Raw genomic sequence first — 15,532 nt, forward strand, 5'->3', positions numbered from 1 at the left:
ATACAGTTGCTTCAGTTTCTCAAGGACAAAGGGATGCCAATACACTAGCACCTCAGCCCCTTAAATGTCTGGCTAAGATGATTGACTTGTGTCTCTGTTATGAGTTGGCTATGAAATCACTGTGATGATTTTGCTTGATGAGCTCCATAAGCAACCAAAGGCTTTCATTGTTAATTGTCTAGAATTTCCAGCCTTAAAAATGTGACACGCATTAGAGCTGGGAAGGGACACAGAACCAGAAGCAGTTTTGGTTTGAATCAGAATGCAGGGAGATAGAAGTTTTTTTAACCAGGCTTGAAGAAGCCTGTGAGCTCTCTAGGACTCTTGGGGTTTTATTTTATTGATTAGATGTATATCCCATCCTTCCTCCAAGGAGCTCAAAGTGGCATTGTTCCCCCACATCCCTATAAAATCCCCCACAACAACCCTGTGAGGGAGGCTAGGCCAAGAAACAGTGACTGGCCAAAGGCCACCCAATGAGCTTCATGGCAGAGTAGGGGGGGAAAAGAACTGACTCAAGTAAAATTAAGCCTTGAGTCCAACACAACTAGATTAACATAACCGGCAGCTGAATTGCCTCCCTTGATGTTCGAAGTGACTTGAGGCAACATTCTGTGACCGCTCATTCATTCACGCAGGGCATGAAAATGTGTATGCATGTTTCAGTTCTTCCCAAAATAGCAAAAGTTGCATTTGTTGTACCATTACTGTGGATCTTCTGAAATCTCAGATGATACTATTTATGCCAAAAGACTGAATGAATCTCAGAATGAAGAAGCTGCAAACTCTCACACAGAAGGCAGTTTGAATTTTTATTATTATTAATTTACAGACGTGTCAGTGTCCAGGAACAGCAAAAAGTATACATTTGCAGTAGAACTCTGATGGCTATTCGATAGCTGGGCTTTCAAGCTACAGTTGCCATCAGCTTTCATGCAAATACTCCTGGAAGAAAACTGAAAGCAGTGACAAAACATCAACAGAAGCCTACAGTGATGATGTGATCCTTCCTGAGCAGAAATGTATTGAGAGTTGGAGCAGAACCACACAATTTGGCACAGTGCTGGCCATGTCTCCCAATGATGCAGCAACCTCTGAGTCAGACACATAGATAGCAAATGCGGGGGTGAATGAAAGCAAGACACTTTTGGTTACCAACTTTCATTCACATCATCTTCTAAAAATGGACCCTAATTTGTTAGTTTTTACTAACTGGGTCAAGTATCAGGAGCGGCATCATCACCAGAAAACCAGGTTGTGACATTTACACAGCCCAGGAAAAAAGGTTCTCACACTAGGCTGACAACCTTTAATGTGTGTTTTAATAGTACTAGAAAAATCGTGGAAAAAGTTTAAACTTCTTGCGATGGGATTCCTCCTCTTTTTGGGTCTTGGAACTCCCTCTCCCAACTCCTCCATCTTATCGACGTTGGTTCAGTCCTGTGAGATTCCTTATCTGTTTGGTTCACAAATAATATGTCATTAAATATAAGGCCAATGAGAAAATTACTAGCTGCAAAGAGGCAGCATAGGAATATGTCACTGCTCCTTATGACTGGGAAAGGTAACTCTAGCGTGCTGTGGTTTACAAATGGTGTTACAGGGAAGGAGTCCCTCAATGAGAATAAGATCAATAAGGTGAGCAAACTTTTCTGGAAAAAAGCTTGCTCCCACCCCTTAACAAAATTTCTCTGAAACATGCACCATGTGTTTCAGGGCATGTTCCCATTCACTTAGGATGGAAAGTGAGGCCCAAATAGGTCTGGTCAGTACTCTGGAGGACATGAACATGTTGCACCAAAACATACACCAGAACCCTGCATAACACACACAGATAGCTTGGCAGGAAAGTGGACTGGGAAGATAAAAATTTGAAGGCAACAGCTTTCAAGGAAGGGCATTGGGCAGCAACAGATTATAGAGAGAATTCCTACACTTCTTGTGATTGCTCACTAACTAAGCAATTTAACATTTTAAACTGGATTCATTTAACAAAATGTATATGCTGCAGGATTTGTAATAAACCTCTTAAGCGGTTTAACAATATATAAAACAAAACACTGAAATTATCTGTAAAAACAGTTATTTAAAATAGAATTAAAATCAACTATAGCAAAAAATATAAAATACATGTTGATATTCTACATGGGTGAACAGGCTTACCTAAACAAACATGTTATACGCAGGCACTGAAGGGTATAGGGAAGGTGCCTGCCTAATACAAATAGGCAGGGAATTCCAAAGTTTAGGTGCTGCCACACTAAAAACCAATTTATTACAAATGCAGCTCATGTATTATGTGGCCTCTGTAACAGCTCCAGTTCTGCAGATTGAAACAGCTGAGTAGGCATATATGAGTAAGGCGATCCTGCAAGTAATTTGATCCCAAGCTGGCTTTATATACCTCTGTTGTTTGAAGGATTCTTGAGTAATGAAAAACATTGTGTGCAAACGCATCCATACAGATTAACCTGGGAAATTCTGCAAGTAAGACTACCTCGCAGATCCTCTCTTTTTTTAAAAAAAAAAAATCATACAAGCAACCATTTCCCTTTGCATTCCTCCACATCCATTATTGCATGCATAATTTCCCAGGGGGGAAGCTGTTTGGTATGCAACAACCTGAGGAAATCCTGTTTCTGGCATTACTTACAGTGACAGCAGCACCCATCAGTCCCTGGACAAGGGCTTCTCCTGTTGCCTGCACCTAGGAAACAAAACACAGGCACTGAAATCTTCTGCTTTGTGCTGGTTTTGCATTGGTGGACCAGCCCAATATGGAAAGGCGCTAGCTCAGTAGCAGAGCATCTGCTTTGCATGTTGAGTGAGCCATGCTCAGTTTCTGACAGGGCTGAGAAAGAGTCCTGTCTGACTCAGCATAAGGCTGCTTCCTAAGAGTTATTCTACAGTGATAGAGCTGACAGCAAGTACATGCTATTTGGCCGGCAGTATCTGTAGAAACCTGAAACAGCACTACAGTGACATACAATCTTAGGATCTCAGCAGAATCCAAAGACCTGCACGTATACAGCAAACACCAGGCACAACTGGAACAAACGCAATTGATTAACATCACAGCAGCAGCTCCAACACTAACAAAAGACTTGCTTAGAAATCTCCAGGAAGATTTTCTAAGCAAATTAGTCCGATTTAATTCAGAGACCAATAAAGTGTATCGCACTGAGTGCCACTTCTTCTCCTTAATGTGAATAATTAACTTACATTCTCCACCAGGGCCTGTATGAGAGCGAAGCATTGCAAAGTTATGAGAAGCTGCACAGATGGATTGACTGCAACTATGTGGGTGATAATATAATGGTTCTTTGCAATGCTATCACCACAGCACGTAGGCAGGACCTAGTATGTGCCACCAGAGCCCTTTTCATATGTTGCACAGATGGGGGTAGTGCTAGACTTTGCCCGGCAATCTGTGTACCTGTCTGAAAAAAGGTTCCGACTTTGTCAGCAAAATGCTGCATGTTTTTAATGCAGGGGTTAGAATCTTTGGCCATTTCCCCCCAAACTACACCTACATGCCCCCTCACATCTGATATCCTATGCAATGTCAGGTGCAGGTGGGTAGAGACCTGGCTGCCAATGCACATTAAGGAGTCTTAAAATGCACTCCTAATTGGAAGGCAAAGCAGGTTTCAGCTCAGCCAAAGGGGGACCTACGACCTGGCAGCTGCTTAATTACATGTGACCCTCCAAACACTGCAGGTCTACTCTTGTTCTCTTTGCCATCCCTCTGGGTATCACTTCCCCATATATGTCAGGTGTATGTGTGTGGGAGAGAAACAGAGAAAAAGAGACAGTGTGTGCCCGGGGAAAATACCATAAATGGGACAGAGCCAAAATAGAAAGAGCAATGAAAAGGGTGAGGGAGAAAAAGACTGTGACAAACAATTAGTTCCAACCTGTGTTAATGGAGGGGGTGGGAAACAGAAGAAAGCTGAAACAGAGAGTGATGGAGGAGAGAGGGGGAGACCTATTAAATCCTGTGATGCTGCAAATTCCACTCACTTTGGCTCTGGCCCCTAACAAACTAGCCCTGAGGAAATGCACCCTCAGCAAACAGGATAATGGTTCCCTAACCCTGGACTAAGGGATGGGGAACTGGTGGACTGGACTTGGTCTGCCAGAGCTTCTTCATCTGTGTATCCCAGACTCCAGGGTCTCTCTTCTCACTTTAAGTCTCTCACATTCCCCTTGCTGCAATATAGTCACAGCCACAAGGTGAACCAGATAGACAGGACAAGAGCCCTGCAGGCAGGCAGGCAGGCACACCAACAAAATGAGACACCTGAGAATAATGACTAGACTGGAACATCTTTCCAAAAGGCACTCTAGCTACAGCACTCTGTTGCCATGCCTCTGACCTCACATGCATGCCTTCCACTCTCTCTCTCTCCTTCATCTCTCTTGCTCTCACCATGATCAAACTGCAGCCACGAGAAAAAATGAGGGAGATGGAAAGAGAAGGCAGAGAGAGCTGGAGGCAGGCAGATAGGTACACAGGGAATTCTCATAAGATAACAGCATGTGGAGATTGAATCAGTGCCATCTGAGAAGTGCCTGCCAGCCTCCAGCACTCTCATCTTTCTGATGGATTGTGGAGAGGAGAATGAGAGAGAAACTTCAGGTAGGCTTTGGCCCATCCACTTTAGCTGCCACCATGAGTTTATATACATGAATGGTTGTATCCACCTATGTTTTACTTAGAGCTGAAATTAATGGACTCTAGTTAGTCACTTCCATTAATTTCAATGAGTCTACCCAAACCTGTCATAGGACCTCAGGACTGTGCGCATGTTCTTGTGGAACACCCAGGAAAGTCTGAGGATTCTGGAGGCTAGATTGGTGCACTGGGCAGAGAGGAGTGAGCCAACAGCCAAACAAAATGGTTGGTTTGGGGCTATAAAAGGCACAGTTCCCTTCCCCACACCCATCTCCCCAAATCTGAATCAATGAAAACTTGTTTCTAGAATTCCCAGTAGCTCTACACAGAACACTCTGTGACAGCAGCTAAGCATTAAATCTCCTAAATTAGACTAAGAATACAATTTAGCATTCATAAGATGTAACAATCAATTAAAAAGATATTCTGAACCCAAATCCTAATTATTTGCAAAATATGTGTGTCATAAATGTTTAGAGGTATGTGAATGGATGGATGTGTGACTAGTTGTATGTTTGCAAATGGGGGAGATCATAGAATAGAATAGAATCATAGAATCATAGAGTTGGAATAGACCACAAGGGCCATCGAGTCCAACCCCCTGCCAAGCAGGAAACACCATCAGAGTACTCCTGACATATGGTTGTCAAGCCTCTGCTTAAAGACCTCCAAAGTAGGAGACTCCACCACACTCCTTGGCAGCAAATTCCACTGTCGAACAGCTCTTACTGTCCGGAAGTTCTTCCTAATGTTTAGGTGGAATCTTCTTTCTTGTAGTTTGGATCCATTGCTCCGTGTCCGCTTCTCTGGAGCAGCAGAAAGCAACCTTTCTCCCTCCTCTATATGACATCCTTTTATATATTTGAACATGGCTATCATATCACCCCTTAACCTACTCTTCTCCAGGCTAAACATGCCCAGCTCCCTTAGCCGTTCCTCATAAGGCATCGTTTCCAGGCCTTTGACCATTTTGGTTGCCCTCCTCTGGACACGTTCCAGTTTGTCAGTGTCCTTCTTGAACTGTGGTGCCCAGAACTGGACACAGTACTCCAGGTGAGGTCTGACCAGAGCAGAATACAGTGGCACTATTACTTCCCTTGATCTAGATGCTATATTCCTATTGATGCAGCCCAGAATTGCATTGGCTTTTTTAGCTGCCGCGTCACACTGTTGGCTCATGTCAAGGTTGTGGTCAACCAAGACTCCTAGATCCTTTTCACATGTACTGCTCTCAAGCCAGGTGTCACCCATCTTGTATTTGTGCCTCTCATTTTTTTTGCCCAAGTGCAATACTTTACATTTCTCCCTGTTAAAGTTCATCTTGTTTGTTTTGGCCCAGTTCTCTAATCTGTCAAGGTCGTTTTGAAGTGTGATCCTGTCCTCTGGGGTGTTAGCCACCCCTCCCAGTTTGGTGTCATCCGCAAATTTGTTAGCCCACTTCTGACTCTTGTCCTCCCCACTTTCTCCCCAAGTGAATGAGTCCTTAACCCCATAAAAGTTCCACACCTATGGCTTAAACTGGCCTTTTCCCAACCTGGTGCCCTACAACTCCCATCAGCTCCAGCATTATATGACCAAGCTGGCTGGGGCTTATGAGCATTGTACAGTGGTACCTCAGGTTAAGTACTTAATTCGTTCCAGAGGTCCGTTCTTAACCTGAAACTGTTCTTAACCTGAAGCACACATATCTGAGGAGCTGAAGGACCCTTTAACGGTCCTCCTCCAGCTTCAACAGGTTTTTTGTTTGTTTGTTTAAGTAATCGCCCAGGACGATATCTACCTTTACCTCCCCACCCCTATTTTATGTTGTTATCTCAATGTATATCATGCTATGGCCACACGGCTAATGCAATAAAAATAAACATGGAAAATAAACAACCTGAAGCACCACTTTAGCTAATGGGGCCTCATGCTGCCGCAGCACCGCTGGAACACGATTTCTGTTCTCATCCTGAAGCAAAGTTCTTAACCTGAGGTACTATTTCTGGGTTAGCGGAGTCTGTAACCTGAAGCATATGTAACCCGAGGTACCACTGTAGTCCAAAAAAATTGAGGACAGCAGTTCACATGTGCCACAGAAGACTGTGCTGTTTATAAATGGATTACCTGCTTAGCTGTGTGTCCCATGTTCATGGCATCAGCTATTCTGTTTTGTAAGAAGGACCAAGTCTCCTCAAAGTCAGGAGAGGAGTCCTGAATCATCACTAGCTCTGTAGTGTTGTAAATGCCAGCAAGCACTGCTCGACGAGTGTACCAGTTTATCTGTAAGGGTAGAAACCAAGAGACAAAGTTACATGAGTACCTGTAAGAAATTAAGACTTCACAGACAATACCAATATGAAACTATCCCATCCATGACCAGTAGTAGCACTTGAACCCTGCATTATTATTTTTAAACCTAGATTTCTGTGACAAGTGAACCCAAATTATTCACCAAGAATTGCTGGATTCTGCAATGAGTTCTTTTGGGAGCTGCCCAGAGTGGCTGGGGCAAAGCTTTCAGATGGGCAGCATATTATTATTATTATTATTATTATTATTATTATTATTATTATTATAACGCAGCAAATGTAGAACTGTGTGATTATTTTGCACTAAAGCATTACTCCTTCCTTGGACTGACAGATGAAAGATTCTAGTATGTAAATGGGACCCAGCAGATTTTCATGGGTCTCTATTGCACAGCCCATTTATTTCTACAGAATACTGGATCACAGCCCAGTGCAAAATCTCTCTATTCACCATCCTAGCTTTAAAAACACCACCAACCACCACTGCTGAGCTGAAAAACAAACTGGCCTTGCTCCATGTTAGCCTAGTAACTAGCCCCAAAGCACAAAGTTCAGTCAAACTACCTGGTAAACCAGCCGCATGAAACCCCATGGACAATAAATGTTGAAGCTGTCACAATATTCTGTCTTTTTATTGCAACATACAAGGATTGCAATCCTATATCCATTTATATGGAAGCATATTGCATTGAACTTGGTGGTACTTACTTCTGTATACATATGTTCAGGATTTCACTTGAACAATTAAACAACCCTCTGAAAATAATTCAGCACATACCTTCTAGTAGAATAGAAATTTTGCCCAAGAAATCACCCCAGTACCTGTCTATCAAGCATGTAAACCAGGGATTAACACAAAAAATACACAAAGGACAGCCGGGATCCTCCAGATCAGCAAAGTAGAGATTATTATTGAACCAGCATTTGTTTGGGGCATTTATCAGTTCACAGGTTACATAAAACTATGTTAGGCACACCACAGCTGAGAACCAATTACTATCTCATTCAGCCTGTCGAAACTTCAAAAAACACGTTACTCAAAATCCATTATAACAAACGACATTCTCCTATTTCTTTTTATCATTTCTCGAACTGTCGTTAACCAAAGTGGAAAATTGGATTCTTTTGCAACTACCTAATGAACATATCTGGTGTCATCCACAATAGTTGCAATGAAGTCCTGCCAGCAACGCAAAGGCACTATTCCAGTTTCCAAGAAAGCTCAGGGGGAGGGGGAGAGGGAAGAAAATTAAGCACTATTTGTAAGGCTGAATATTTTAACAAGTTCATCCACAATTTGCATACTCCAAAAAGAACCTTAGTTTCCTGGTGTGAGCACTGTCTTTTATTTGGCTTTCTGGTTTATTCCTTTAATTTGTCTGTGTGCTACTTATTTGTCACTGCAGTGGCTGCTATTTTATCCTCACACAAGTTTATTAAAGTCATTCATTAACAAGACCCACTAAGCTTTTCCTACCCCTTACTTATGTAAATGCAATAGGTCAAGTAATTCATTAATTGCTTTAATTAAGATATAATTTACTTTGCTATTATTTCCTGCCGGAAAGTTGATGGCTCTCATAAGCCCTGGGTATTTTTAGGGAGCTGCTTACGAGTTTTCAAAGAACATCCATCACTTTCTGTTGTCCCTGCTGGAGGTGGGATACTGAGCAGCAGAACTGTGGCAAATGGCCAGTTCAACTCTCTGTGTGTGTCACTTAAATAAATACATTCCACTTTGTTTCTTTCTATAAAAGGAAAACAACTTTATAATTAAAAAACCTTACACAGTACTGTCAGCTAATATTCTGTCAGTTTCAAATATATCCAGTTCTAGAAGTGCTTTCTGCTTTGATTTGGTCGTTTTAGTTTGCATTATTATGTTTCTTTTAATAGTTTTTATAAGGCTTTATTTTCTCACCTTAGGTGTCTTCAAAAAAGGTGATATATAAACATTATAACTTAAGTCTGGTTTTTGTTTTAATTTGCTGACAGCATGACTGGGCACACCACTAAGCAGAGGGCCAGTGAGAGCCCAGTCACCCATTATCCTTACCTGGCCAGACACACTTGGATGAGCTGCATATTTAATTTTAGCTTATGCAGACTGACAATATGTACAAGGTGCTTGCAACTCTATGCCCAACCGCATGGCCTCTTGAGCCCTGCCCTTATTGCTTTAGTAAAACTAGCAGAGGGGATCTGATTAGCTGGGTGTGATTAATGAGCAGCAGCAGTGCAGCCACTTCTAAAGAAGCCAGCTCTCGACCTGCTGGTTTAGTCTGAGCTAACTACCAACCAATAACAAATACCCACTTTTAAGGAAGGTAGTGGAGAGTCGTGGCAGGGCAGCTGAAGGCACTCTTGGCTTATATGGATTATCTAGTCCTGTTTCAATCTGGGTTCAGGTCTGGTCATGGGACTGAACTGGCCTTAGTCACCCTGATGGATGATCTTTATTGAGAACCGAACAAAGGGAGTGCAACTTTCCTCCTTCTCAATCTTGCTGCAGCTTTTGATACCACTGACCATGGTATCATCCTAGATCAGCTCCATGGTATGAGTATGGGGGGACCCTGTGTTACAACGGTTCTGATCCTACCTACAGGGCTTTTTGGACCCTTGGGACTTAGAGTTGTATCCTCCTTGTGTCCTCCTTTTTCAGTGAGTGACTGTTGCTAATGCAATAAAGAGGGACCATCACACCCACAAGCTCTTTGGAAGACAAAATCCTGAAAGCTTTTTAGCACTGCAAGTGTTTGAACTGCATAATTTTCCCAAGCACAACCCAGAATGTATTTATCGTGCAAGGCAGAACATTTGAAGCTTTCCTGTTGCTCCCCAAAGCCCTATCAACATCTGTGTCTTGCTCAGACTTACATCGGTGGACTGGTCTCCTGCATAGTGCCACATGTCATCCACCATGCTCGTCAGGAGGTTTAGGCTGGCTGGGATATTGTGCGGCAGCAACAGCACACTAATAGCCTAGGGAGAAGGAAAAGCCAGATAAATTAATGAGGCAAGGAGAAACACTCTTCACCACACTTTCCTCCCCTCTTTTCTATACACCTTGTTTTCATCTGCAGCAGGAGTAATCCAACATCATGTTTTTGGACGTCTAATCAACCCCAGATAGCATAGCCAATGGTCAGGGGTGAGGGGAGCCGTAATTCAGCAACAACTGGAGGGCACCATGTTTGCTATACTAGTCTTCCCAGTACTGATTCCTTGCCATTTCTGCATACATGATAGCTTCAACTCCACTGCCTCTGCCCATTTTATGGGCCAGAAAACATTGGTAATGCTTTTTATTACCATAAGAACCTAGCAATGGCAGCCACCAGAGCCCTAAAGCAATTCACAGAGAAATCCAGTTCAAACTTTGATACCAGGGGCAATCTAACTCAAGCTTGAATTTCCTATCATACTTGAATAGGAAAAATAAGTTATGGATGTTTGCTATTTTGTGATTCCAAGAAGATGACTGCTACTAAAGGCCCTTAGGATCTGAAAAAGTGAAAGGAATTGCTTCCCCACCCCGCACTCCGGTCAGGTTACCATCTCTCACCCTAATCAACATGACAGCACTGTTGACTGGATAAACAGAGAGAGGTATAAGAAGCTGGGGAAGGAGATGAGGACAGAGGGTGAAGAAAGAGCCATTGAGAGTGGAGGGGGCCCTCTTTCCATCCTCTGGACCCCCTGGGAAGCTCAATAAAGCTGTTGTATCTGGAACTGGGTGTGGAGAGTGGAGCTGAATGGGACACAGCTATGGGGAGCCTGAGGAAGTATCATCCACTTTGGACCCACCCGCTGGTCAATTTAATCAAAAAATTCAACAACTTTGGTCGGCTCTCACGCATGTTCATTTCATCAAATATGGCCCTCTTTGAAAAAAGTTTGGGCGCCCCTGGTGATATCTGCTGTTTCCAGGAACTCTTCTCATAGTGAGACTTTTGTGGGTAAGCTGAATTTGTTTGGTCCCTGGATGAGAACTCGGAGGCTGAGAGGGGACAGTGTGTCAGAAGGGAAATGAACTGATACTGATTTTTACATATTAGAACCTTTGTATTAATGTAACATTTTTATATGTAACTGTGTATTTTTTTGAAATATTTTGTTTAAGTTGTCGCTTCAGTTTTCTGTACACCACTTAGAAATATTTTAAATATATTAAGTGGCACATAAATTAAATAATCAATCACTCTTCCTTTACGGAATTTGGGGTGACAACAGCAAGGGTGATCTGCAACTCAATGTTGTAGCATATCCCTGCCCTCCATAACAAGTACTTCTGTTCAAGGTTCCATCCATCCTAGGATAGCAGCCTAGTAGTGCTACTCATGCCTCCAGGGGGAGAGGGACAGCTGTTCAGGAAGGGAAATGGGGTGGGGAAGACACATTATTTCCCCTCCACTCTTCCAATACCTCCCCAATATGTGGAAATCCCTACTTTAACTTCAACCACCTAGCTTCCCAGGGAATTATAAGAAATATACCAATTCTGCTATACAAAGCAATGAACATAGGTGACACTCTAAGGGATATCCCATGCTTTCAAAAATAATGTTAGGTTTGTACCTGGGGCCATTTTTCAATATATGGAATCAACATTCTCAGCCTGGCCTCCAAAGCATCCTTCAGAAACTGGTCTGTCTTCTTCTTCCTTTAAAAGGAAAAGAGAATTTATTGTGATTTTATTCTTTAATCAAAAATTGGTAGCAAGATGCATTAGGGAAACTACCTCACAAGTGCCCTCCTTGTGACCAGATTCCACGGTTAGGCTTTCTGTGTCAACATACAATTGTCACCTGTTGTGTTTCTGCCTGAAATGGTGGCACAATAACTAACCTCCCACAGCAGCAGGGGTGACCAGTACTCACTCTGCTTGACCGAGCTGCACCAGTTTGTGTTGTTCCTCTAAAAGTTCAGTCAGCTTGGAGTTACACTGTGCTACAAAGTGCAGGATCAATTCGCTGCCATCATTGTGAAAGAGCCCTGCTGCAGCAACAGAGAGACCCAGTGACTAAAAGGAAGAAGGGAAACAGGTTGAACAGGTAAATTACCCAGGAGCCAGAAAGCAGGCAATACTGTTCTACAGCCTGTTTGGTACGAGCATTCCAAGCAAAGCAACAATGCTGTGGCCAACACTGTCATTCTACATTATGGCCCTATCTCATGTGAAGAGTAGCTTTCATGCTGCTGCTAAGACAGCTCTGCTCTACACTGTAGGTTTTTGAGGACCCTACAGCTAATCCCTCTGCATTGGAACGATATCATCCAAAAACATCCTCCAAATTACTGTTTTCCATCTGCAGAAAGTAGAAACATAGATTCCTAGAATGTAGGAGCCCTCAAGGCAAGACTTACGTCATGTCTTGCATGTGCTTTGTGGGTAAAGACCCATTGTGGCCAACAAACTTTAAAATGGGTTAATTGCAATGGCTCCCCACAAGGCAACTCTCAGAGTTATAGCTCTGCAAAGTTTTAAGTTCTTTGTCGCAAACCTCTCAGCACCCACATAAAATAAGAATTGTTCTAGGACCACAACAGTTAAAAACTTACTAAGGCTGTAACTCTAACTCCTCTTACTTGAGTTTAAGCCCCACTGAATTCAACAGAATTTACTTCTGAGTAGACATGGTTAGCATTGCTGTGTATAGCACCTCATGCAGATGCTCCCTGCACCTCTTAGCACACCAGTCCTCTTAATAGCTACCTTGGCTCCCTCTGCAATAGCATCTGCTGTCCAGCCATGAGTGGGGACAAACTCCAGAGCTGCTGTCAGGATTTGATGCTGCAGCTGTTCCTCACTTTCATAGCCCTCTGATTCTTCACCTCCCTGATCCGTGTAACTACGAGAATAAAAATACAAAGTTACACCCTCAAATACCAAGGAGTCTCCCATTTTGGTCTTCCATATCGCTTTTCCATTGCCTTCATAATTCCTGCAAACTTAAAAGCTGCCCAGAGTTTCCTGTGCTCAAACTTTTGCTTGCTCAGTGTACACAATGCTGGTCTGTTAACATTTACAAGGGCACTGATGCCTCCTCTGATAAATCCAGGGATCTGCTCATCACAAGATCAGTATGGATTTTGTGGGGGCAGTAAGAGAAGACACACTGCAATGCTGCTCACGTCATCCTGGGATTACAGGCATAGGAAGGAGATGCCAGCTTCAAAAGAACTCACAGTAACATGCCTCCCCAGGGATGCAGAAATATCACACCCTGATTGCAATACAAAGCATTACGCCAGAACTTCTTGTGCGTTTGTGGGAAATGAGACCTCTCAGAGCTTTAAGTGGTGGTGGGAGCATGCAGGTTACCTGGGGTGTAAGTGTGGATGCTCTTGATCATGCTGCTCCCCCACTGGCTCTGACTCCAAATGCTGCTGGGTGGAAGACTGTGGGGGCTGTTGTTTCTGCTCATCTGATGCTCTCCGCAGCACAGCTGCAGACTGAATGGCACGTTGCACTGGGTATAGCTGGCGTCTGAAGACTGAAACAGAAACCAGTTCAGTAAGACAAACTATCGTCTTTATTAACCACATCAACTTCATTTTTGACGTACAGTTATAAAAATTTAGAATCAAAGCAACCCAATGAGACTAGCCATTGAGATAGGAATGCCTGGTACCAAGAGAGAATAGCTTATTCAAGGCTACCTTCTAAATTTGCAAGGATGAGCAGAGATTTGGACCTAAACTAAGCCTGTATATGCTCTAGTCCTCTCAAAAGGGCTGGGTTCTGTTTGTACAACACATCACTGATACTTCAAACAAGTATTACCTTTGAAAGCCTCTTTCCTAACATGCCAAAAGAAGTTAGCCAATGCAAGTGGCATGTTAGCCAATAATTGCCCCATACCCAGATTACACTGGCAATTATCTATATGTTTGTCAGTCCAGGCAAATATGCTTTTTATTTGATTGTTGCAGAAGGACATATTTCTGTTCAATGAAATTGAACAAGTGAATGTGCTGAGCTGCCTTATGCCACTGCAAAAGTCTGGGTTAAACAAATAATCATTTGATTGTGAGTATGCAAGAAACTTGGTTGATTGGTTAGCTTTGTTGGCATGTCCATCAGGCTCCTTCGGTGTAAGTTCCTGCTCCTTGGTGAACAGATCAGTAGACATTTGGATAATGCATATATGTAGACACAGATATTCATCTGAAGCCATACTCCCAAGAAATCATATTAAAGCTGGTATTTGCATCATAGACCCTTTAGAAACTCAGAATTAAACTTGCCCAGGATGTCAAAATCTTACCCTTCCTCCAAATTCAAGAGGCGTGAGGAATGGCTGCAGTAAACTCAGGGAATTGCATCCTGCACACCTTGATGAAGTGGTGTGTTAGACTAGAGCTGTGTTCAAATCCCCACGCAGCTATGAAGCCCACTGGGTGATCTTGGAGGCCAGTCACTACCTCACAGGGCTGTTGTGGGGATTTGAATGAGGAGGGGAAGAAAACCATGCATGCCACCTTAAGCTCCTTTGTGGGGAGGGGAAGGTGGGATATAATTGCAACAAATAAATATGAATAAATGAAACAAATAATAGCGGTAACAATAATAATATTTTAAATGGCCAAAGTTTAGCTTTGGCTTAGCGTTCAAACCAGGTGTAAAGAGGCTGAAAGCAAATATATAAATGATTTATCATTTTGATTGTACATGATTAATAATAATAATAAATAATGAGCAACAAACACAAGCCTGACAAGGGTTGACTTTCGGAGGGTTCAGAAATCCCGGTGGCTCTTTCCCTTCCCAGAGCGTTATTTAACACAACAGCGTATAATGACTGCATGAACTGCGCAAATGAGCCACACTTAATCGCCTCCCCGGCCCCTCAAGGCGAGTTCAGGGGCGTCCTTGCCCCTTGGGTGCCACTTGCCCTTCGCCTCACCTTTCCCCGCCCCGCCCCACAAACCCCGCTCAGGCCCCGGCCGCAGGCTCCGTTTCCCGGGCGCGGAGGGAGTGGGGGGTAGGCAGGCGGCCCCCTCCCTTTCTCGCCCTCACCCGCCGCACGAGCTGCTCCTCACCCGCCTGGCAGCGTAGCAGCCCCCAACCCGCTCGCCTCAGACCCGCCGCGGCCGCCGCCATCTTTACAGTGGGCCAGGGAGCAATAAGAAGCGCCTTGGAGTGGGAAGCTCGAAGGGGCAGTCGCCATCTTTGGGGAGGGCAAACAGGCAGTGGGAGGAACCGCCCCCGCTGGCAGGTTTCAAAGAGAGAGAAGCAGGAGCTGTCGGATAGAGTTGTCTTTATAAGCCACACTTCTGGGCTTTACTGACTTTCCGCTGCAACTCACATTGCAGGCTATAGCTGCGTTGCATCACAGACAGATCATCGCTTTGAGAGGCTTTTTATTTTTACAATCAAGCTCCCTTAGAACATAAGGAGCTACCTGTTACCCCCCCCCCAGATAATTGTGGGATTCCAGCTCCCAGATCACCCAGCCCAATCAATGGCCAGGGGCGATTAGAAAAACACCCCCCACTCATGACTCAGAGAATCACGGACAATGGCGGCTTTTGGAAAATTCAGACTTGTATTCCT

The 15,532-nt window shown here is 43.6% G+C and overlaps 1 protein-coding gene across 1 annotated transcript; it reads right to left on the reverse strand.

Annotated features, from left to right (window-relative positions):
- Positions 1-799: 799 nt before the first annotated feature.
- Positions 800-15,177, reverse strand: COQ9 (coenzyme Q9). Its single transcript, XM_082233517.1, has 9 exons — positions 15,019-15,177; positions 13,298-13,469; positions 12,689-12,824; positions 11,853-11,995; positions 11,551-11,635; positions 9,850-9,954; positions 6,785-6,940; positions 2,654-2,707; positions 800-1,456 (listed from the first exon to the last, which is right to left on the reverse strand). Exons 1-9 carry the CDS (start codon positions 15,077-15,079, stop codon positions 1,421-1,423), a joined length of 948 nt encoding a protein of 315 aa, XP_082089643.1. The 5' UTR covers positions 15,080-15,177; the 3' UTR covers positions 800-1,420.
- Positions 15,178-15,532: the final 355 nt, after the last annotated feature.

This window comes from Podarcis vaucheri (genome assembly GCF_965113315.1).
Source record: "Podarcis vaucheri genome assembly, chromosome: 7".
NCBI classification, from domain to species: Eukaryota; Metazoa; Chordata; class Lepidosauria; order Squamata; family Lacertidae; genus Podarcis; species Podarcis vaucheri.